This window comes from Cyclopterus lumpus, chromosome 1 (assembly GCF_009769545.1).
Source record: "Cyclopterus lumpus isolate fCycLum1 chromosome 1, fCycLum1.pri, whole genome shotgun sequence".
Classification (NCBI taxonomy): domain Eukaryota; kingdom Metazoa; phylum Chordata; class Actinopteri; order Perciformes; family Cyclopteridae; genus Cyclopterus; species Cyclopterus lumpus.
In genome coordinates, this window is record NC_046966.1 from 24,798,000 (window position 1) to 24,820,932 (window position 22,933).

Genomic DNA, 22,933 nt, shown 5'->3' on the forward strand with positions numbered 1-22,933 from the left:
GAGGAGGCATTTCAGTCAACTGCCAACGTTAGCTACACACTGACTGGAGGGCGGCAAGCTAACAGCTAGCTGAAGAAGCAGCAGTCAGACTGACCGCACCAGGACAGTTGAGAGGCTATCAGGCAACCCGCCTCAGAGTAATAGCATGGAGCATGGACAGGAGTATCCAGCAGGGAGCCGGCTAGTGAGAGACTGCCAGCTAGCCTGCTAGTTGTCCAGGGAGTAGACGGTAGCAGTGGAGAAAAGGTGCAAACAAATCCAAGACGAAGCGTTTGCAGAATAATTCAAAACAGAGAAGAATTGCTGTTAACTACACTGTTAAATGAAATTAAAATAACGAGTGATGACATCATCAAGAGGCGTGGACACGCCTACACACCGATAGAGAAACGGCTCAGCCTATGAGCAGACTATGCACCAATGTATTTCCTGTTAAGCTTAACCAATGGGAAGCGGGGATTCCCCGGGGCTCGAAAGGTCATAAAACAGGAATGTTTGTCGAAGCTCAAGGTCTTTTGGGGTAACGGCAGACAGACACTGCAGGCAGGATAGCTGTCTGTCGGCCGTAGATTACGAAACCTTTAAAGCCCTCAGCTGAGGATTATACCTAGTGTGCATAATTTACTGTTGGACAGTTTAACTGCTTGCAGTCTGTGGGCCCATGTGACTTGTGTTCCCTCAGCTGAGAGTTATACTCTGTATCAGAACCGTAATTAATTAAACAACAAACGGTCCCAGGCGTATGACGTCGCAACGGAACTCAACATTTTGAGTTGCAGGAACCAAGATTTAAATTTAAATATTTTTTTTATTTTTTAATATTTTTCTATCATTTTGATGCTCAAAAGTTATATATTATACTATAGTGAATTATGTACATGAAGCTGCATGACAAGCATGTGTTCGTGGGTGAGTATTTGACCGACCTGGCCGAGACCTCCACCTCCAGCTGGCTGTCATCTAGGTCGAGGAAGGACTTCCTGGGCGTCAGGGTGACATTGAAGGCAGGAAGCACTGAAACGCAACGCACAAGAAAAACAAAGTTTGATTAAGTATTACACTCCTTACTAAAATATCACATTCAGAGTTGAACAAAAGTGTGATTCTTACAAGACTAACAAACAAAAAAATGCAGGGTTTAACACGACGTACCATATTTCTTCACCTGAAACTCAGAGGTGAACGTGTTCTCCTGCCGGTGGTCAAACATTGCAGTCACCGTCCATTTTCCTTCACTGTCACAAAACACAGTGAAACAGTCACATCAGAGAAACAACGTCCCATCTCAATCTGTTGGCAGTGGAAGGAGTTGATCTTACTTGACGAATTCAGAGAGAGGAAGAGTGTCAGAAAAGACGCCATCAGCAGGTCTGATCCTGGAGATCTGTTTAACCACCACGTCGTCTGTATTCTGAGACACACAAACAGGTTCATTTGAGCAAAAATAACTAGAGAATAACCTATAAACATAATCAAAAGGCATGACCCATTCTACAAAGTGTCATGGTCATTACTTTTGCATGAATCTCATTTCTTAAAGCCCAAAGTTATTTATTCAAATGTCTGGTTTTCTTAGATCAACAGCCCAAAACCAAAGGTATTCATTTCACAATCCTCTGGAACAAGAGAATAATTGGCTTATCAATGAATCTACTTATCAATATAGTTGTTTACCTTGATATCTATTGTGACAGAGCTTTCAAAGGCCTTGAAGGACAAAGAGGACGCGAAGACTCTGAATCGAACTGGAGAGGGAAAATGGACAAAAGACAGACTGAAAAATACTGTTTTCATGATTTGTACATTGGTATAAATATATACTTATCGCAATATGAATACTTCTGTTACTTTGACTAGTACTATGACACATATGAGTTTGTGTGACCACCACATCTACATTATTAGTGCTATTATCACTGCTGATACCATCTTGATGTATTGTACTGTTTCCATAAAAAGAAAAGTCAAACCAGACTTGATCAGCGGTTTCAACCCAAAGTCCACTTGTGGTCGTTCTGGTCCGTGTGGTTATTTCATGGTTTATATTTGGTACTTAGTTTTTTTTCTTCATCTGCATCTTCGTAGACATTACCGATGTCTCCGGGGTTGTAGATGGGTTTGTCTGTCTGGATGAAGATGTATCCAGAGTGAAAGGACACCATCAGCACCCTCTCCTCGGAGTGGAAGCCCCCAAAGTCCACCTTCAGATACACAAACTTGTTCCTTTTCTCTTCGCGGTTCAAACGATGCGAGGGAAGCTGAGATTGAGACACGGGAGGATGTTTAGGACGAAGGAAAGCATCATGATGTGGAGCAGGAATGAGACGCCTACATTCAAATGCACAATATGTTTGAGTGTTACGCTAGTAAATCAATATCATATTATAAATAGTTCCCACTTTTTATTTCCGACCATGCTTCTCTCTTGCATCCAAAACCTTTGACCCTGATGACTCACCTGTATCGCCTTTAAAGCGTGGAATCCATTTTCTGGACTGAGTCTGACCGAGTCCCTGAAGAGCAAGGTCTGGGACGACTTGAAGTCCACGATGGAGATGGAGACGGTGAAGGGGCTGGACACACTGTCTGCCTGGAGGTAGATGTTCTCCTGGCTGTCTGTCCTCAGCAGGTCTGGAGCCAGCAGAGTGAAGCTGAAACCCCAACATGAGGCAGAATGTAACTGGGTAGGTACTGCCAGAGCAGGACTACTGACACTAGAACTAGTAGTACTGACACTAGAACTAGTAGTACTGACACTAGAACTAGTAGTACTGACACTAGAACTAGTAGTACTGACACTAGAACTAGTAGTACTGCTACTTGTAGTCAGAGCACAGCAGGTTAGCTGAACATGTATAAATCAGAGCTTATATGGAGAATAAACTTCCCAATAAATAATGAATATTTTCTTTAAATTAAAGCCGACAGCAAACCTCTGGTTCTGCCGATGTGGAAGTGATTTACAACTTTAACTATTTCAACTGACCAGCAGGGGGAGACTCCTCTGAATGTACTATGAATGGTAAAAAACAAACAATAGAAGAAATAACAATGTACACAAGAGAGATGACAACAGTAAGAAACAAAACAAAAACCTACTTAACTAGCATCACATGTTAAAACCAGATTGAAATAAGTTAGTAGAGTGACGGAGAATGTCTGAGGTGATGGGGGACAGAGTTTCAGAGGGAGGGGGCAGCAATGGAGAAGGTCCTGTCCCCCCAGGTCCCATGCTTGGACAGAGTAGGGGGGGTAAGGAGGTTGGAGTCTGCAGATCTGAGGTTGCGGGTGGGAGCGTGTCGGTGCAGGAGGTCAGAAAGGTATGAAGGGGTTCAGGTTTGTGAACAGGTAGGTTATTAGGAGAATCTTGAACTGGATTATTTGCTGTATGGGGACCCAGTGGAGCTTTTGAAGAGCTGGGGTGATGTGGTCTCTGGTTCGGGAGTGGGAGAGCAGACGGGGAGCTGAGTTCTGAATGTATTGTAGTTTGTTGATGGTTTTGGTGGATGTGCCGTACGCTGTTGCCGAAGTCCAGTTGAGAGGTGATGAAGACGAGAGGGAGGGGCGTAGGCGGGCGATGTTTTTAAGATGGAAGAAGGCGGTTTTTGTGATGTGCTTGACGTGGTGTTCAAAGGAGAGGGTTGGATCAAAGATGACACCGAGGTTACAGATGTGTGTGGAAGCAGGAACAGAGGAGCCATCGATGGAGAGGGAGAAGTTCTGGGGCAATTTGTTTAGTGATTTGGGGCCGAAGATGAAGATGATACGGATTTCAGATTTCAGATTTGTCGCTGTTGAGTTTGAGGAAGTTGGCTTGCATCCAGGTCTTTATATCTGAGTCAGATGCTGATGGTGGAGTAGGAAGTCATGGTGGAGTAGGTAGTGATGGTGGAGTAGGTAGTGATGGTGGAGTAGGAAGGAGTAGAAAGTGATGGTGGAGTAGGAAAGAGTAGGAAGTGATGGTGGAGTAGGAAGGAGTAGGTAGTGATGGTGGAGTAGGAAGTGATGGTGGAGTAGGTAGTGATGGTGGAGTAGGTAGTGATAGTGGAGTAGGAAGGAGTAGAAAGTGATGGTGGAGTAGGAAAGAGTAGGAAGTGATGGTGGAGTAGGAAGGAGTAGGTAGTGATGGTGGAGTAGGTAGTGATGGTGGAGTAGGAAGTGATGGTGGAGTAGGAAGTGATGGTGGAGTAGGAAGTGATGGTGGATTAGAAAGTGATGGTGGAGTAGGAAGTGATGGTGGAGTAGGAAGTGATGGTGGATTAGAAAGTGATGGTGGAGTAGGAAGGAGTAGGAAGTGATGGTGGAGTAGGAAGTGATGGTGGATTAGAACGTGATGGTGGAGTAGGAAGTGATGGTGGATTAGAAAGTGATGGTGGAGTAGGAAGTGATGGTGGAGTAGGAAGGAGTAGGAAGTGATGGTGGAGTAGGTAGTGATGGTGGAGTAGGAAGTGATGGTGGATTAGAAAGTGATGGTGGAGTAGGAAGTGATGGTGGATTAGAAAGTGATGGTGGAGTAGGAAGTGATGGTGGAGTAGGAAGTGATGGTGGATTAGAAAGTGATGGTGGAGTAGGAAGTGATGGTGGAGTAGGAAGTGATGGTGGATTAGAAAGTGATGGTGGAGTAGGAAGGAGTAGGTAGTGATGGTGGAGTAGGAAGTGATGGTGGAGTAGGAAGTGATGGTGGAGTAGGAAGTGATGGTGGATTAGAAAGTGATGGTGGAGTAGGAAGTGATGGTGGAGTAGGAAGGAGTAGGAAGTGATGGTGGAGTAGGTAGTGATGGTGGAGTAGGAAGTGATGGTGGATTAGAAAGTGATGGTGGAGTAGGAAGGAGTAGGAAGTGATGGTGGATTAGAACGTGATGGTGGAGTAGGAAGTGATGGTGGAGTAGGAAGGAGTAGGAAGTGATGGTGGAGTAGGAAGTGATGGTGGATTAGAACGTGATGGTGGAGTAGGAAGTGATGGTGGAGTAGGAAGGAGTAGGAAGTGATGGTGGAGTAGGAAGTGATGGTGGATTAGAAAGTGATGGTGGAGTAGGAAGTGATGGTGGAGTAGGAAGGAGTAGGAAGTGATGGTGGAGTAGGAAGTGATGGTGGAGTAGGTAGTGATGGTGGAGTAGGAAGTGATGGTGGAGTAGGAAGTGATGGTGCATTAGAAAGTGATGGTGGAGTAGGAAGGAGTAGGAAGTGATGGTGGAGTAGGAAGTGATGGTGGATTAGAACGTGATGGTGGAGTAGGAAGTGATGGTGGAGTAGGAAGGAGTAGGAAGTGATGGTGGAGTAGGAAGTGATGGTGGAGTAGGAAGTGATGGTGGATTAGAAAGTGATGGTGGAGTAGGAAGTGATGGTGGATTAGAAAGTGATGGTGGAGTAGGAAGGAGTAGGAAGTGATGGTGGAGTAGGAAGTGATGGTGGATTAGAACGTGATGGTGGAGTAGGAAGTGATGGTGAAGTAGGAAGGAGTAGGAAGTGATGGTGGAGTAGGAAGTGATGGTGGAGTAGGAAGTGATGGTGGATTAGAAAGTGATGGTGGAGTAGGAAGTGATGATGGAGTAGGAAGGAGTAGGAAGTGATGGTGGAGTAGGAAGTGATGGTGGAGTAGGTAGTGATGGTGGAGTAGGAAGTGATGGTGGAGTAGGAAGTGATGGTGGATTAGAAAGTGATGGTGGAGTAGGAAGGAGTAGGAAGTGATGGTGGAGTAGGAAGTGATGGTGGATTAGAACGTGATGGTGGAGTAGGAAGTGATGGTGAAGTAGGAAGGAGTAGGAAGTGATGGTGGAGTAGGAAGTGATGGTGGAGTAGGAAGTGATGGTGGATTAGAAAGTGATGGTGGAGTAGGAAGTGATGATGGAGTAGGAAGGAGTAGGAAGTGATGGTGGAGTAGGAAGTGATGGTGGAGTAGGTAGTGATGGTGGAGTAGGAAGTGATGGTGGAGTAGGAAGTGATGGTGGATTAGAAAGTGATGGTGGAGTAGGAAGGAGTAGGAAGTGATGGTGGAGTAGGAAGTGATGGTGGATTAGAACGTGATGGTGGAGTAGGAAGTGATGGTGGAGTAGGAAGGAGTAGGAAGTGATGGTGGAGTAGGAAGTGATGGTGGAGTAGGTAGTGATGGTGGAGTAGGAAGTGATGGTGGAGTAGGAAGTGATGGTGGATTAGAAAGTGATGGTGGAGTAGGAAGGAGTAGGAAGTGATGGTGGAGTAGGAAGTGATGGTGAAGTAGGTGGTGATGGTGGAGTAGGAAGTGATGGTGGAGTAGGAAGTGATGGTGGAGTAGGAAGTTATGGTGGAGTAGGTGGTGATGGTGGAGTAGGAATTTATGGTGGAGTAGGAAGTGAAGGTGGAGTAGGAAGGAGTATGAAGTGATGGTGGAGTAGGTGGTGATGGTGGAGTAGGAAGTGATGGTGGAGTAGGAAGGAGTAGGAAGTGATGGTGGAGTAGGAAGTGATGGTGCAGTAGGTAGTGATGGTGGAGTAGGTGGTGATGGTGGAGTAGGAAGTTATGGTGGAGTAGGAAGTGCTGGTGGAGTAGGTGGTGATGGTGGAGTAGGAAGTTATGGTGGAGTAGGAAGTGATGGTGGAGTAGGAAGTGATGGTGGAGTAGGTGGTGATGGTGGAGTAGGAAGTGATGGTGGAGTAGGTGGTGATGGTGGAGTAGGAAGTTATGGTGGAGTAGGAAGTTATGGTGGAGTAGGTGGTGTTGGTGGAGTAGGAAGTGCTGGTGGAGTAGGAAGTTATGGTGGAGTAGGTGGTGATGGTGGAGGATTGGGTGGAGATGTCAGACTTATTTATTGATGATGATGATGAACTGTTGGAGAGGTAGGACTTGATCCAGGAGAGGGCTTTTCCAGTAATGTGGGAGGACTCGAGACAAGAGAGGAGGATGGAGGCCGTGCCTAACCTCAATTATCTCACCGAGCGGTGACCACGACACTCAACCGGTTACGTTTTCTCAGGCACAGGTGGGCAGTGAGTAGGTACATTAGCCGGTTGAAGGAGAATCTTTATTCCTTGTGGTTACGGATGATACTGGAGCAGGATGTTAAGCTCTTCGAAAGGCAAGTCAAGAAAGAGAAACGATGAGACGTCAGAAGAGAATGAAATAAACAACCGTTAACCCTGAAATGAAAGAGGACGAAGTCCAGACAAACAGTTTTAACGTCAACGGTACCTCGGTGAAGAACGGACTTTGACCGTTGGTAGGCTGCAAACAAACAGAACCAGCATTAATTTAAAGGCATGACAGAGAACTGCAAACTCAAAGAAAATTAAATAAATCGTAAAAGATTAGGGAGCAATTGTCCACTAAGAAAGAAACAATGATTTTATTTAATTTTTTTACATGTTCTCGTCATTTATCCTACGACTGAACAGACAAACCTGAAAAAAACAAGACGGGACATATCGGCCAATACTAAATTCAAATCTCAACATTACAACATCTCTATGGATAGTCTAAATCCCGTAGTGTTAATGCTTCAATTCAACTTCCCATTGATGCAATGGTGAATTTAAACAAATTAAAGAAATACCTTCTTGAGAAGCTGCAGAGGAGCATGAGAAATAAAAGGTTGTGCAGCGTCCACCGACCCATGTTGACCCTCTGGGTCCCTCACTGGACTGTGAACATGGGAGAGACGCCGCCCCCCCCCCCATCAGACACTGTACGGTCAACAGGAAGAGGAGGGGCTCCGGATCAAGTACATGCTAAGGACACGGAAATACTTTGATCTAAACTTCTCTACCGTGTCCCATACGGCTAAACATGCCATTTAAGAACTTCCCCTATTCAACAAAAAAAATTAATAAAATATGTGTATTGTCAAAAAACATCCTTATATTCAGTCATCAGTGTCACATTATGCTCATGCTTGAATGAGTGTCAGTTTCGACTTGTATTAATGTTTATGCATTCTTATGAATAATAAAATAACTTCTGTAATTCTAATCTCATATTCTTGTTTTAACATCTGAACTATGGCCTCTCGGGTAACTGATGTATTTACAGTGATGTTTTATTAATGAGCACCAATACGTAATAAGGGACAAAGCTACATTAGCCGCTAGCTACCGTTTTTACCCCCCAGACGACACAACGGTCATCGGCCTCTTCGGGTCCGCCTTCCCTCCATCCAGGACTTCTCCAGTCAGGAAGAAGCATCACTGCAGAACCGTCACACAACAAGTTCCAAGTCCTCCCCACTGGGGGGCGCCACAGACCACCAAGACGCCATCACTCTGATGAAGTACCTCCATTTCACTGTCAGTGTTTATTATGTTCATATACATAAATATGTATGTTTGTACATAGTAGCTAAAATGTTTACGCTTACCTCCGACAATCCGGCGTAAATTCCTTGTATGCGTACGCAGACTGAAGCCGATTCTGATATATTAAGTCATTGTTGTAACAGTTTCTCAATATAACGACGTACAGGCTGCTACATCCCAGCGTCATTCCAACAGAGATGATGTCACCTCTTTTGTGACTTTATGGACGGGTGCTATAGCTCAGCTGTTTTGAGTAAGCCACTTCATCCTGAAAACAACGCAACTTAAAAAACAACTTTCAATGAAGTTTTCCCAAAACATTTAAAAAAGAAAGTTTAACCACTTTTTTTTCTTGACTTGCGACGTTTACTTACCCAAAACTGGGCCGACAATATAAACAAACACTCAAAATGGTTTTGGTGGCATCGTTTCTGCTTTACTGGAGATGCTGTGATGATTTCTCAATGTTGGATTATTGTAAATAAATATAAAAAGTTCTATTGTTTAGATACTCAAACAGTCAATTTACCATAAGTACCGATCAAAGAATTTAAATAACTAAATACTAACATAACGTCTGCAGAAACAACACCGTAAACGTATTCTTGAAGCCGAGCCGTCACTATACAAAAAACACATTTATGAACATTTTAAATCTTATTGCACACATTTTGTTTAGGGGAAGAAAAAAACAAAAAAAAAACATTTCCCCCGTGACCAAAGAGGCCGGCGTTTCACTTCCAGCCTCAGGGTCCCGGGTCCGAGTCCGAATCGCTGTAGTCCGCCATGAGGGACGAGAGCGCTCCTAAACAGTCGCCCCGTTCCTTCCCAACGTCCTTTGCTTTCGTTAGTCCTTCCTCCGCGGTTTTCACGAGTGTTTCTGAGGAGCCACTGTCATTCGCCTCCGTCACTTCCTCCCTCCGAGGAGCCGCTATACTCGTCACTTCCTCCCTCCGAGGCGCCGCTATACTCGTCACTTCCTCCCTCCGAGGCGCCGCTATACTCGTCACTTCCTCCCTCCGAGGCGCCGCCTTCGAATTCTCCCCGCAGGCTTCGGTTCTGCCTCCCGGGCGCTTGCAGATCAGAGGGCTGGGAGAGGAGGCCAGGGCTTTGGCCACCGCCGCTTCCTTGCCCTGCATGCTGAGCTTGTGGAGCAGGCTGCCGGCGGCGCCGCCCGGCGGGGCCGAAGAGGAGGAGGTGAACCACGAGCGAGAGGAGATCTCCTTCCGCTTGCTGTGCTTCTTGTCCTCGTAGGCTGGCGGTGGAGAGAAACAGAGAGGAGGAAATGTTAAAAAAACATGAAGCATATTACACATTTAAGAGACTTTATTATCCTTCCGTTCACACGCGAGGAGCAAACTACAAGAAACACAGCAAGGAACTGTTGTAAGATATTTTGGAGGGCGACAATCGGGGTGGTTTAGGACCACCGGTTGTAATTTGTACATGAAGAAGAAAGAGGAGGAGAAGCAGTAAACGCTGAAGCTTGGATGGCGTTTGTCTGCCGGTACTCACAGTCGGGGGCCTGGTAGGTGAGCAGCGCGGCCAGCTTCTTGTCTTCCTCCTTCTCGGGCAGCAGCGGGATGGACAGGTTGGTCCTCATCCTCACCGTGTTGTCCTTCTCCTCCTGCTCCGCCAGAACCTTCTTCTCCGTCTGTCCAATGAAAAGCAAATGTCTGCAAACTTGCCCGGCCGGTCCAGAAGCACGCACGCCGTTTCATCCATCGTGTTTCCAATATGAATACGAAAACGTGTCGAATGATCGTGATATCGATACGGAGCTAAATAACCCTCGTTGTGATTTTTGCCATAATCGAGCAGCCCTATGAACTGTGGTTTGCACTTCACTTTAAATTGCATTGGTATAAACTGGCAGCAATACACCCGTAACAGCTGGTGAGCGCCACCTTGTGGCGTCTACACGGCAGGTCCCTTTTCCTACCCTGAACCTCCTGCGGAGGGAGCTGTTGAGCTGGAAGTCGTCCTTCTTGCAGGACTGGTAGTCCTGGATCTCAGACAGGGAGGGCAGAGCTTTCTTCAGCTTCTCCTTGTCCTTCCCACTGTGGTCCAGTTTGAACATGGCGTCCGTCTCCAGTTTCTCCTTCTCGGCTCGCTCTGCACAAAGAGACGGGGGAGAGGGGTGATTTATTTTAGTTTATTTTTAAAAGGAATGAAAGTGTGCATAGGAACAATAGCAGAAGCAGACTTGTGTGCTTATGAAACAAATTAATACCACGCCTCAAAGCAAGGCGACGTAAAGACCGTCGAAAAACAACACTCTGTCGTTGTCATGGTGATGACGTACGAGCCCGAATTCCACCCGACAGGCGGATCCTTTACCCGTGGTGAGGATCTGCTCGTTGTCAGCCATGTCCCAGCGCTCCTCCTTCCGGTTCGCCCCGCAGACTATAACGTAGTCGCAGGTCGCCGGGTCGGTCTGCATCTCGATGTAGTTGACGCACAGATGGCACTTCATCTTAAACCTGGTCGGGGGGGGGCATGAAGAGGTTGTTCTGTTAACTCTGGGTCACCTTTTCAAAGAGGTTCATGAGGATTTTCTGTGTGTGTGTGTGTGTGTGTATATTTATATGTTGTAATATACAGAACCACACAGCGTCAGAGTGAGACGCTCACAAGAGCAGTGAGGTGTTCACCTGTAGATGGGCGTGGTGTAGTAGTTCCCCACTTTCTTCTTCTCAGCATTGTAACGGACCCCTGTACAAGCAGAACATGGGTGTCATGGGAGGGAACAGCCACCGGGGCCGGACCGCGGCCCTGGACCCGACCACGCGGGTCTCGTTTTCCTTCCGACTTACCCATGCCGATGTGGTTTTTGCAGCCGTCACACCAGATGTTGTAGGGCATCTCAAACCTTTAAAGTGGACAAAAACACACTTAAGTTGAGCAACGATGAAAAGACACCAATTTCTTTTAAAAGGCTAGCAAGTTGTGTTTCTCTTTATTAAAACCATGGCGATTAAACGTAATCTTACACGTATCCATCGGTTTATTCTATTCATTACAGCGTATTTTGACGAAGACTTATTTATTTGTACAAATGTGTCTTTTGCGAAACGCACACGCCGATTATTTACCATTTAAAATCCAGAGCAAACGTCAGATAATTATTTTTCTGCGTCTCTTCACTGACCTGATGATGAGGATGCCCTGGGACAGTTTCCTGGCCCTCTCCCGCAGAGCGTGGGTCTTATGGTAGCCATTGAGGGATCCATGCTGATGGCAAAGAATATTGGGAAGTCAGTATATATACTCACACACACACACACACACACACACACACACACACACACACACACACACACACACACACACACACACACACACACACACACACACACACACACACACACACACACACACACACACACACACACACACACACACACACACACACACACACACACACACACACACACACACACACACCAGCGTGTGATCATACACACCTTGACTGGATCAAAATCCGGTGGGTAGTATTTGTTTGTTCCTTTTCTCTCACCCTGTCAAGAAAAAAAGTGCAAGATACTTTGTTAGTATATTATTTACAAAATTAAGTACTCAAACATAACGTATACCCTTGTGATTATCTGCAGCTCGACACATAACATATTATCTGAAAAGCCTGACGTACCATGGTGACGACTGGATCTCCACAGTAACAGATTCACCCTTTTACACCAGAATAAAGAAGAAGTGACGTCACTGACATTATAATGCAACAAGTTAACATCAGCTTACACGTAAACAATCAAATAGCTACATACACTTTAATCACACACACATATATATATATATATATATACACACACACACGTGTGTATATATATATACACACACATGTGTGTGTGTGTATATATATATATATATATATATATATACACACATATACATATATATACACATATATATACACATATACATACATATATATACACACATATATATATATATATATATATATACACACACATACATATATATATATTTTTTTGTATGTATGTATATATATTTTTTTGTATATATATATATACACACATATACATACATACATATATATATATATATATTTTTTTTTTGTATGTATATATATTTTTTTGTATGTATATATATACACACACACACACACACACACACACACACACACACGGTGCCCAATGTAGCGTTGAGACATAACGTTATAACGTTCAAACCGACTCGGCTACATTAAATAAAAATGCCCGTTTCTCTGCATCGAGTTTGGTGTGACGTTTCTCATCGATGCTAACGGCGAGCTAACGTTAGCATCGCGGCTCTTCTTCGTGTAAAGAAATGACTTGCGGCTTAAACAACATCCGGGAACTAAACCGTTCGTGTTGCGCAGTAAATGCGCAGCTGCCGCGTCTCATCGCCGACCGCAAAACGTAAAACGAGACTTACAAAAAAAATCTCTCCTCGTCGCCGCTCAAACAACCGTCGAGCGAACACCAGCGGGGCCGACGGGGTCCCGGAAACGGAAGTGGCGTCTCGTCGCGGAGGATTGTGGGAAAAGTACCGGAAGAGCAACAACATAACGCCGCGGAGAATGGAAACCAAACCGGGGCCGCTGAAGCGGTACATCTGCTCGTTCTCCGGCTGCCTGGCGGCGTACAACAAACAGTGGAAGCTCGACGCGCACTTGTGTAAACACACGGGCACGAAGCCCTTCGCGTGCGCGCGCGACGGCTGCGGAAAGTCCTTCTGCAGCGCGTACCACGTGGCGCGTCACGAGCTCACCCACAGCGGCGAGAGGCCCTTCCGGTGCGCGGAGGACGGCTGCGACGAGGCCTTCTCCACCAACGCGAACCGCGCCAGGCACGCGGCCCGCGTGCACGCGCGCGAGCCCAAGAGGTACGCCTGCAAGTTCGAGGGCTGCGGCCTCGAGTTCAAGAAGAACAACCAGCTCAAGTCCCACGTGTGCGAGCAGCACGCCCAGCTGGCGCCGTACCCGTGCGCCCACGAGGGCTGCGGGATGCGGTTCTCGGTCCCCAGCAAGCTGAAGCGGCACGAGAAGGTGCACCGAGGGTACCCGTGCACGGACGAGGGCTGCGGGTTCACGGGCAAGACCTGGACGGAGTACCTGAATCACAGGAAGGAGCGGCACCGGCTCGCCCTGAAGTGCGACCAGTGCAACAAGGTGTTCAGAGACTCCTGGTTCCTGCAGCAGCACCGGCGCGTCCACACCGAGACGCGCGTGGTCTTCCGGTGCCCGAGGGACGGCTGCGACCGGTCCTTCACCACGGTGTTCAACCTGCAGAGCCACGTGGGCTCCTTCCACGAGGAGCTGCGGCCGTTCCCCTGCGCCCACGCCGGCTGCGGGAAGAGCTTCACCATGAAGCAGAGCCTCCGGCGCCACAGCGTCGCCCACGACCCGGAGAGGAGGAGGCTCGGCAGGCCCGGGCCCAAGAGGTCGCTGGCCTCCAGGCTCAGCGGATTCGGCGACCGGGGCAGCGAGGCGGCCGAGAAGCGGCGGCGGCGGCGGCGGCCGGGACCCCCGAAGGAGTCCGCGGGGGAGGAGACCGACCCGCCGGGTTCCGTCGAGCTGGTGTCCCTCCTGCAGGACACGTCCTTGCTGGGGGGTCCTGCTGTGGACCCGCAGGGACTCAACGAGGCCCTGAAGGCACCTCTGACTGTGTAAAAGAAATGGAATGGATCCGTCGTCCTGAGGACTCTCAATACGAGCTTCTGTGAGGGGGTCGGAGGTCTTGGGGGTCGGAGGTCTTGGGGGGGTCACATACATTTAGTTCCGGGTTCCTAGTTTTCTGAAAGTGAAGCCAAAGGAGAGTTTCTGGTTCTGGAACCAGATCTTGTTTTTCTGTCCATTTTTCCCTTTTGTTTGTTCTGTGGAGCCCTTTTTTAAATCTATTTGTGTAATTTGTATCTTCTAAAAGACGCACCTGTCCATCTTGTGAAGTTACTCTATATATATATATATATATATATATATATTAAAAAAATACGTCTCAGGAAATTGCGCAACAACGCAGTGTTTTATTAAATAAAACCTTGTTGGATGTATTTAGTGTCTGAATGGTATTTTTTAAAATGCAATAAGGCCTCCTGGTTGAGAGAGAACTATTTTCTTGCGATATTTTGGGAGGCAATATTATATAAATATGCGGACGCAGAGTATTCTTTTATTATATGAACAAATTACAACAGATTAGATGGATTTATATACTTTATTGACCCCAAAGTGTGACATTATTATTGCAGGTTAAACAAAACAGTAAATATCAACTTTATACAGATATAAATCTAAAGAATACACAAGCCAGGCTATCAAACGTAAACACAGGATAACACACATTTATATAATATGACAAACTTTATACCTTTTGGTAACAATAGTTTCTTTCAGTCCACTAAAAACTTGATTATTTTTTGGTAAAACATGTTGACAAACTGCATAATTTGCAGTGTAAAAAAAGGCAATAAATAAACTATCTTATCGCGTATCATAAAATATACAAAATCTCAATATTGTATCGTGATGCTGCGTTCACACCAAAATCTATTCGCCCAAAAAAGTTGCTTCACTTTTGGTGCGGTGAAGGTTGAATATATATATATATTTGATTTGGCTGCAAAATATTGACCTTTTGTATAACCTATAGACATTTAAATAGCGTTTTTGTTTTTTTCAGCAAACAATTTTTCTGCCAATCGCACGATGGCGTTGGAGCTAAACGTCCAAACGGCGACGATGAACCCGTTATTCGTCCTCGCCAATCAAAGACTTTCCTTTCCGGATCTCTGAAAGCAGGACGCGTAGCCCACGGGACCGACACACACAATCAGGAAAACGTTACTGCATAAGGCCCAATTTCATTCTGGCATAAGCAGAGAGGATAACCGCTCGAGCGCTAACGGGTCGTCCGTCTTTGTGGCGACACTTTGGACTCGACCCCCCCGTGCGGCTCCAATCCCCGCAGGCCGGTTTCAAACGTGGGTGCAGATGCTTCGCCCAGAGGGTGAAGCGGTGAGGGGGTCCTTGTGCCATCCACATACTTGTGGCCACGCGGTCTCTCTCCTATGTCGGCGTGGTCCAGGATGTCACCCACCTGCACAAAATCACCTCCCTGGCACATCGGCTGGAACAAAACCTGCAGCTTCTCGTCCGCCCCGACGACTCTCGGCTCTGACCGGCAGATTTACGGCGTAAACGGTGCGAGTTTGAGATTCCGAGGATAAATCCCCCTCCGAATAGTTCCTCTTTACAGGAAGGCTGCTCCCCACATTCCTGCTGCTCAGACGAGCCCTACATGGGCCGGCTGTCGGAATAATGCACAGCAGACCTCGTCCGATTTGGTGTTCCGTACGCGGTGGTTTCCTTGTTGTTGTTGTTGACGTTTCCTCGCGGCTGTTGGAGAGATGAAGAACCTCTAAAACGCAGCAATCGGTGCTCTGATCGGCCAACGGTTCAACGGTCGTCTCGTAAAAATGTTTTTCATGGTTTTTAACGTACGGTGGTGGTTTTTTATTTGTTAAACTTTAAAAATAAGGTTGGTAATCTTGAGGAACCAGCAGGAGTATAATAGAGCTTTTTATAGAGATTTTATAAATTCTCATCTTTTATTTAGCGTTTATATCTGCAGGACACGTTTTCAATAACATATGGACAGAAAGAAAAATGTATCCAACATATCTCTTTGAAGTGGCTGGTTTATCTATTCAAGACCATAAAAGTGATACTCAACAAATTGACATTCATTTAAAATTCGAAAGAATAGACGAGGCCTTTTGAGAACTCGGTTGGGATGGTTTGTCTTTTTAAATAAATACGGTCGGCGAAAAATAAGTTTGGGAAACACTGACTAAGGTTTTAAAAATGATTAAACTGAAAAAACTTTGCACACTGACCACCAGGGGGCGACTCCTCTGGTTGTATAGAAGTCTATGCTTCATGTGTTAAAGCTGCATTCTCTCTACTGACCACCAGGGGGCGACTCCTCTGGTTGTATAGAAGTCTATGCTTCATGTGTTAAAGCTGCATTCTCTCTACTGACCACCAGGGGGCGACTCCTCTGGTTGTATAGAAGTCTATGCTTCATGTGTTAAAGCTGCATTCTCTCTCCTGACCACCAGGGGGCGACTCCTCTGGTTGTATAGAAGTCTATGCTTCATGTGTTAAAGCTGCATTCTCTCTCCTGACCACCAGGGGGCGACTCCTCTGGTTGTATAGAAGTCTATATAAATGACTCTACTTCTCTTGATGTATTCCCTCAGTAAACATTGTAAACATTAGTTTTTGGTCTCAATCTCTAGTTTCAAGTCTTCTTCAATACAGCGTGATGTTCATTTAGTAAATTATGGTCTTTTAGAGTCAAACAGACCATAAAGCAGGGGATGCTTTAGGGCGGGGCTACAAGGTGATTGACAGGTCCACACCAGAGACGTATATCTCTACGTCACTCCTCCTCAGTCCAGATATGGTCACTTCCTGTTCATCGGTTGCAGAAAAAACAACATGGCGACGGCAAAATTGTCGAATTTGAGGCAAAATTTTCGAATTTGAGGCAAAATTGTCGAATTTGAGGCTCCATAACATCAGTCCACAAACCAATGGGTGACGTCACGATGACTACGTCCACTTCTTATATACATTATAAGAAGAATGTATCGTAGTTACATTTTCCTTTTGTCAGAGGCTTTTTGATGGCTTTTGGGATGTAATGAGAATTCCAACTAATAAAACTAAAAAGGAGGTTTTTGGTTAAAAGCACCAACACTTGCTTTTGATCTCATCATATAGTTCATCTTCATCTGTTTTCCTTTTTCTATTTCATGCCTGAGCCTCAGCAGCCTGTGGACAGACACACACTGTGTTGGGTTCAAAGGTTGCTTCTACTAAACCTGTATATCTTATTTTTTAATCTTTAAGTACTTTAACTTGAAGAAAATAATCCTTACAGGCAACATGTACATATATATTTAAATGGACGTCATGTGTAGACGTAGCGGCTGTGAGTATTTTTCAATGAAATTAAGAATCTTTGGGTATATAAAAGGAAAAACTTAGATTGTGGTTGGTAAAAGTCCCTTGGGATTAGAAGGAATAGATTGTGTATAGGATAAATAACCCAAAGGGCAACATGGAACCACCAAAATGTGTTTTTATTTCAAATGTCAAGGAGAGGATTTATTTAAATGTTGTTTTGAAAGATGGGATAGACATACAGGAAGCAGTACATCATACAAACTTATGTCTGCTTCACGAGACAACAAAATAAATGTGCCGAACGTACAGGAATGTGCCAGAGTGCTCGGAGGAGTGATTCTCCCCTTAAAGATCTATGATGCCGTGGAAATGATTTAGAAGTGGACTAGGAACCAGACGATTGGGACATTTGTGTCAGGAGCTGAAAGCAGCCCAGAGCTGCAAAGTCACTGTTCAGATGGGGAAACAAAAAACAAGGAACGCCCTGCCGGCATTAACTGACTGATGGTGTGCCCTTGAGCAAGGCTCTGCTCACTGAGAGTTGCCATCAGGGTTGCTTCTCTGGTTTTATAGGAGAATATGCTTAAAGTGTTAAAACCGCATTCTCTCTCCTGACCACCAGGGGGCGACTCTTCTGGTTGTATAGAAGTCGATGCTTCATGTGTTAAAGCTGCATTCCCTCTCCTGACCACCAGGGGGCGACTCCTCTGGTTGTATAGAAGTCTATGCTTCATGTGTTAAATCTGCATTCTCTCTACTGACCACCAGGGGGCAACTCCTCTGGTTGTATAGAAGTCTATGCTTCATGAGTTAAAGCTGCATTCTATCTCCTGACCACTAGGGAGCAACTCCTCTGGTTGTATAGAAGTCTACGCTTCATGTGTTAAAGCTGCATTCTCTCTCCTGACCACCAGGGGGTGACTCCTCTGGTTGTATAGAAGTCTATGCTTCATGTGTTAAAGCTGTATTCTCTCTACTGACCACCAGGGGGCGTCTCCTCTGGTTGTATAGAAGTCTATGCTTCATGTGTTAAAGCTGCATTCTCTCTCCTGACCACCAGGGTGTGACTCCTCTGGTTGTATAGAAGTCTATGCTTCATGTGTTAAAGCTGCATTCTCTCTCCTGACCACCAGGGGGCGACTCCTCTGGTTGTATAGAAGTCTATATAAATGACTCTACTTCTCTTGATGTATTCCCTCAGTAAACATTGTAAACATTAGTTTTTGGTCTCAATCTCTAGTTTCAAGTCTTCTTCAATACAGAATGATATTCATTTAATAAATGATGGTCATTTAGAGTCAAACAGACCATAAAGCAGGGTGTGCTTTAGGGCGGGGCTACAAGGTGATTGACTGGTCGACACCAGAGATGTATACAGCGTATCTACGTCACTCCTCATTATTCCAAATATGGTCACTTCCGTTCATTGGTGACGGCATTCGAGGCTTCAAAATGTCAGTTACTACTTTTTAAATTGAACCTGTGAGCATTTCTCTGTGGACTCTTTCTTTCACAGTATTTACGTATCACCTTTATAATCCAACAATATGAGGTTTCTAAGTTGATGCAGGTATTTTGGTCATAAACCAACGTATTGAATACATACTTTGACACCATGTTTGGAGGAAAGAGGAAAGAGTCAGGGAAACCCCCAAAGATCATCCACTGGAAACCATGAATATCTTCAAGTCTTGCACCAACCCATTCACTCGATGTTTAGGTATTTCCCAGGATAAGTAAAAAAAGACAATTCTTCCTCTGGTGACCGCGAATAAGAGAACAAAATGTCCATGCAATCCATGATATGTACACTAAATTGACCGCCATAGTCAACCACGCAGCCCTAGATGACCTAATAGGCATCCAAAGGGGCTCTACTTTGCCATAAATTGGTGATACCGATTGAACCTTTGCGATTCGTCAGAATTAAGGATATCCAGCAGCAGACAGGCTTCAGATCTGGCCTGTTTTACTGTATAAAAAAATGTAATATTGTTATTTTCTTGACGCCACGTTCTTTCCATTCCTGTCCTCTGAAAACCCCCGGCCTTCCAGACTGGTTCTTTAGGCCCTCATCCAATGGGATCTCCTCTGGATTTCTCCAACCAACTCCTCCGCTTTCCTTCTGTCTTCCTCAAACTCTCGCTTGGCCTTCATCCTCCCGTCTCCTAGAGAGGTGGAAGGAATGTGTCCGGCCCTTTGCCCTTCTGTGTTCTTGTTTTCTGTACGCATTACCGGGGATTAATCTCCCTGAGGATTCATCTTGCTTGTGGACAAAGGTCCTCACGTGAAAGGAGGGTAGTCAGAAGGTTTACTAGAGCATGCCACCCCAGAACATCGAGGAGAGGTCCAATAATCCAGTTTTCCACATGTTTTAGCTTGTTAAAGCCTGTCAACTCTTTAAATTTCTGTCTGTGAGAAGAAGAAACATCTCTTAACATCCCATTTGTGGGTCTGGGAAATATAGTTTAAAAGAAATTGTAGTTCAAAAAAGTATATAAAAAGGTAAGTTTTTGAAATAAAGCAAGTATTTTGGGTAACGCTCAGTCAGACGTATTGATTGAACTAGGTTATATAAGTGAGGAAGAGCTCGTTGTCATTTTTCCATCTAATTTAGTGCAGGTCTAAAAAACTTTTTCCTCAAAAGAATTGTTGAAATTCCCGGCAGTAAATTTCGTGGCTCGGTGTTTGCTCTGGATTTAGGGACGATTCCTTTGTAATTCATACCGACTGAGCTATAATGCATGAGAAATGGGGCTTTTTAAATATAATAAATACACTTCAGATCTCATTCGACCCACAACTCATGTCTAAATATAACTACCCTGAAGCCAGGAATGAACAAAATGCAGCAGAGATAATATTCTTTGTTTTGACTATAGTGTATTAATCACCTGCACTGCAGTTTATATCTCATGTATTATGGGATTTACTCTACTTTTTGATAATTCTTTATCTTTTATTCTGCTTGTTTACTCACTTTCAGTCAGGGGAAACTCTGCAGAGCCGACGCGAATAATTCAGTTAATAATTAGAATTATCTCCGTTTGGCACAACCGTAGAAGACAAAAGATGTCTGCATCAAAAGATTGCCACGAAATTATAATTATCTAACTGATAATAACTATATTCATTTTGAGAATGATTTACATATCAGTATTATTGATCTGGGATATGCCAATGATTAGCAACACAAGGATGTTGATGCTTAGCAATAGCAAGTGTAAAGCAAATGTCTCAATCTGGTGGAAAATAGTAAAAATAATAATTTGGCGCCGGGGATTCAAAGCCTGATTTAATGCAGGATGTTATGCCATAATGGCCGTGGGATCAACAATTTAGTTTTTTCAATGTGTTTCATTTGTGTCCTCAAGTGTCTGTTTGTTTAGACCGTTTATTATAGACGTATTAATACTTAGAGATGTTTCCATATAAGGCCCAATGGTATGAATATTAAAACACAGTTGAAGGTTACAGAATGGACTTAAAGATCATGTGTGGTATTCTATTCTCCGTGTAAATGTGCTCACTTCTGTTCACTGGTTGCAAAAAGAAAAACAACAACAACAACAACATGGCGACGGCCGTAATCCAAGATGGCGACGGCGAACCCAGAGGCTTCAAAAAACGTCCGCCCCCACAAACCGCCGGGCGACGTCGCCACGACGACGTCCACTCACGGAACCGACGGACACCATTTCAAACTCGTTCGGGGGTCCGGTCCGGTGCACCAACCCGCAGCCGGCAGGAACCGGGGGTCCAGATATGCACTTTTCTTGCAAACACCCCCCCCCCCAAAAAAAAATGTTCCACCCGCTGCCTGTTTGGGCCCTATGACATAACGCATATTCTACATATCCTACATGTCAGCAACCACATTGCTGATGAAATCCCTCGATTTATGGACCAGGCTGGAGACGAGTCACCCCGTGGAGGAATGTCTGCTGACTTCCCCCTTTTTTTTTTTTTCTTCTCATTTGGCGTTTTAACCTTTTCAGAGTTGGGTCGATAACGTTGACGACAGGAGAAGCGACAAAACGCCCGTTTTTAACAGACATTCCACAGCGACTCATCACCTTTCCTCCACGCGGTTTACACATATATATATATATATATATATCGATAAAGTCCGTGAACGTCTCGCATATTCCTCAGCATCATCAACGTGAAATCGTTGTCCACTCCTGAGCAGCTTTTTCTTCTTTCTTCTTTTTGTTGTTTTTAAACCCATATTGCCAGTGGCCAACATCCTCTGGAAAAACATCTGGGTGGGAAAATCAGTGATTTACACCAATTAGATAATCTCAACAGGACAAATTCTGGGTAAACCCCCCCCCCCTCCCCCTCCCCCTCCCCCGCTGCCTGTCAGGCCCAGGTGAGCTGGATCGTCTGTTGGCGAGTAACGGGTTAGTGTCTGTCTCCCCCTACACCTCCTCATCTCACCCCCCCCCCTACACACACCCCACCCTTCATCTCCGAGGGCTATATATATTGGAAGTTGTGACTCGTCTGCATCTCGAGCATCACTCGCAGACGTCCGCAAACACACACACACACACACACGGGTACGCGCACACACACACACACACACGCAGACGAAGAGCAGACTCCGGCGATGAGGTCCCTGATGAAGCTCGTTGTGATCCTGGTTTGCGTCCAGAGGGGAGAGGGCCGCTGGCTGAGGTCGCCGATTGGTAAGCGTGGAAGGTCGTGTGACCTCTGACCTTTTTGGTTAAAAGAAGACATTGTTTTGCTTGTTTCTCGCCTTGTTTTTCCACCTCTTAGGATGTTATTCATTTTCAGTTTAATACAGCGAACAGCTGGACCTTTAATTCACTTAGTGGTCATCAGACGTGTGCATTTAACTCTTTTTCCGCCTTCTGCAGACCAGAAGCAGGAGACGGCGTCTCCAAACGAGGACCGGAGGAACGGAGACGCGGCCCCCGCCGCCGCCGCCCCGATCCCGGCCCGGTCTCGCCGCTCCGCCCCGGACGCGCCGTGCGGCCTGCGCTCCGTCCTGCTGCAGGTGCGCCACCTCGGCCTGGGCTACGACTCGGACGAGAGCGTGCTCTTCAAGTACTGCGGCGGCTCGTGCCCCCGCGTGCGCTCCAACCACGACCTCACCCTCACCAACCTGCTGCTCAGCGGCGTGCTGCCCCAGCCGGCGCCCGGCGAGCTGTGGCACAACGCGCCGTGCTGCCGGCCCACCCACCACGAGGACATGGCCTTCCTGGACAACTCGCACCGCTGGCACAAGGTGGAGAAGCTGTCGGCCGCCGGCTGCGGCTGCGTTGGCTAGACGCGAGAGGCGTTTCCACGACGACGGGGACGGGTTTCCGAGGAGACGAGCTCGCCGGCAGGTTCTTTTTAAAAAAAATTCTCGTAAAGTTATTTATATCGAGAAACAAAAAAGCTAAACTGTGTTCCCCTTTCACTCGTGAATCCAGTCTTGTTGATTTAAATGCTTTGACTCACAGGATTAGATGTGTTACTTTTGGCTTTGCGAGCTTTAAAAAAAACAAAAACGCCTCCTTATAATATACGGCCGCTTTTCTTACATCACGAACCGCCTGCGCTCTGGAAAAGGGAGTTTTTTTTTTACAAATGTAAGTCCTTTTTTAAAAATGTATTTTTAAATAATATGAATGCCCTTTAGGTGAATCTATATTTTCTGATTCGGCGTTCTATAAAA

The 22,933-nt window shown here is 45.7% G+C and overlaps 4 protein-coding genes across 5 annotated transcripts in view; 2 read left to right on the plus strand and 2 right to left on the minus strand.

Moving 5' to 3' along the window:
- LOC117733431 (complement C3-like) overlaps nucleotides 1–7,587 on the minus strand; it is a 178,539-nt gene extending 170,952 nt beyond the window's left edge. The window contains 7 exon segments of the mRNA XM_034537114.1: nucleotides 927–1,014; nucleotides 1,153–1,235; nucleotides 1,320–1,411; nucleotides 1,675–1,745; nucleotides 2,093–2,258; nucleotides 2,459–2,651; nucleotides 7,526–7,587. Of these exon segments, the coding sequence (XP_034393005.1) occupies nucleotides 927–1,014; nucleotides 1,153–1,235; nucleotides 1,320–1,411; nucleotides 1,675–1,745; nucleotides 2,093–2,258; nucleotides 2,459–2,651; nucleotides 7,526–7,587 (755 nt within the window).
- A 643-nt stretch (nucleotides 7,588–8,230) lies between these two features.
- ccdc130 (coiled-coil domain containing 130) lies at nucleotides 8,231–12,814 on the minus strand. Of its 2 annotated transcripts, XM_034540600.1 has the most exons (11): nucleotides 12,702–12,814; nucleotides 11,917–11,954; nucleotides 11,732–11,785; nucleotides 11,416–11,498; nucleotides 11,081–11,136; nucleotides 10,919–10,979; nucleotides 10,605–10,747; nucleotides 10,207–10,379; nucleotides 9,780–9,918; nucleotides 9,212–9,519; nucleotides 8,231–9,178 (listed from the first exon to the last, which is right to left on the minus strand). In XM_034540600.1, exons 2-11 carry the CDS (start codon nucleotides 11,917–11,919, stop codon nucleotides 9,011–9,013), a joined length of 1,188 nt encoding a protein of 395 aa, XP_034396491.1. In that variant the 5' UTR covers nucleotides 11,920–11,954; nucleotides 12,702–12,814; the 3' UTR covers nucleotides 8,231–9,010. The 2 variants fall into 2 exon arrangements, with proteins under 2 accessions (XP_034396491.1, XP_034396481.1); XM_034540590.1 differs by having other exon boundaries at nucleotides 8,231–9,519.
- A 12-nt stretch (nucleotides 12,815–12,826) lies between these two features.
- On the plus strand, nucleotides 12,827–14,318 carry LOC117735784 (transcription factor IIIA-like). Its single transcript, XM_034540615.1, has one exon. It carries the CDS (start codon nucleotides 12,847–12,849, stop codon nucleotides 13,936–13,938), a length of 1,092 nt encoding a protein of 363 aa, XP_034396506.1. The 5' UTR covers nucleotides 12,827–12,846; the 3' UTR covers nucleotides 13,939–14,318.
- Nucleotides 14,319–21,856: 7,538 nt separating this feature from the next.
- Nucleotides 21,857–22,540, plus strand: LOC117733499 (artemin). Its single transcript, XM_034537244.1, is given in 3 exon segments — nucleotides 21,857–21,948; nucleotides 22,128–22,197; nucleotides 22,199–22,540. Coding segments are annotated over 3 exon segments (504 nt in total).
- Nucleotides 22,541–22,933: the final 393 nt, after the last annotated feature.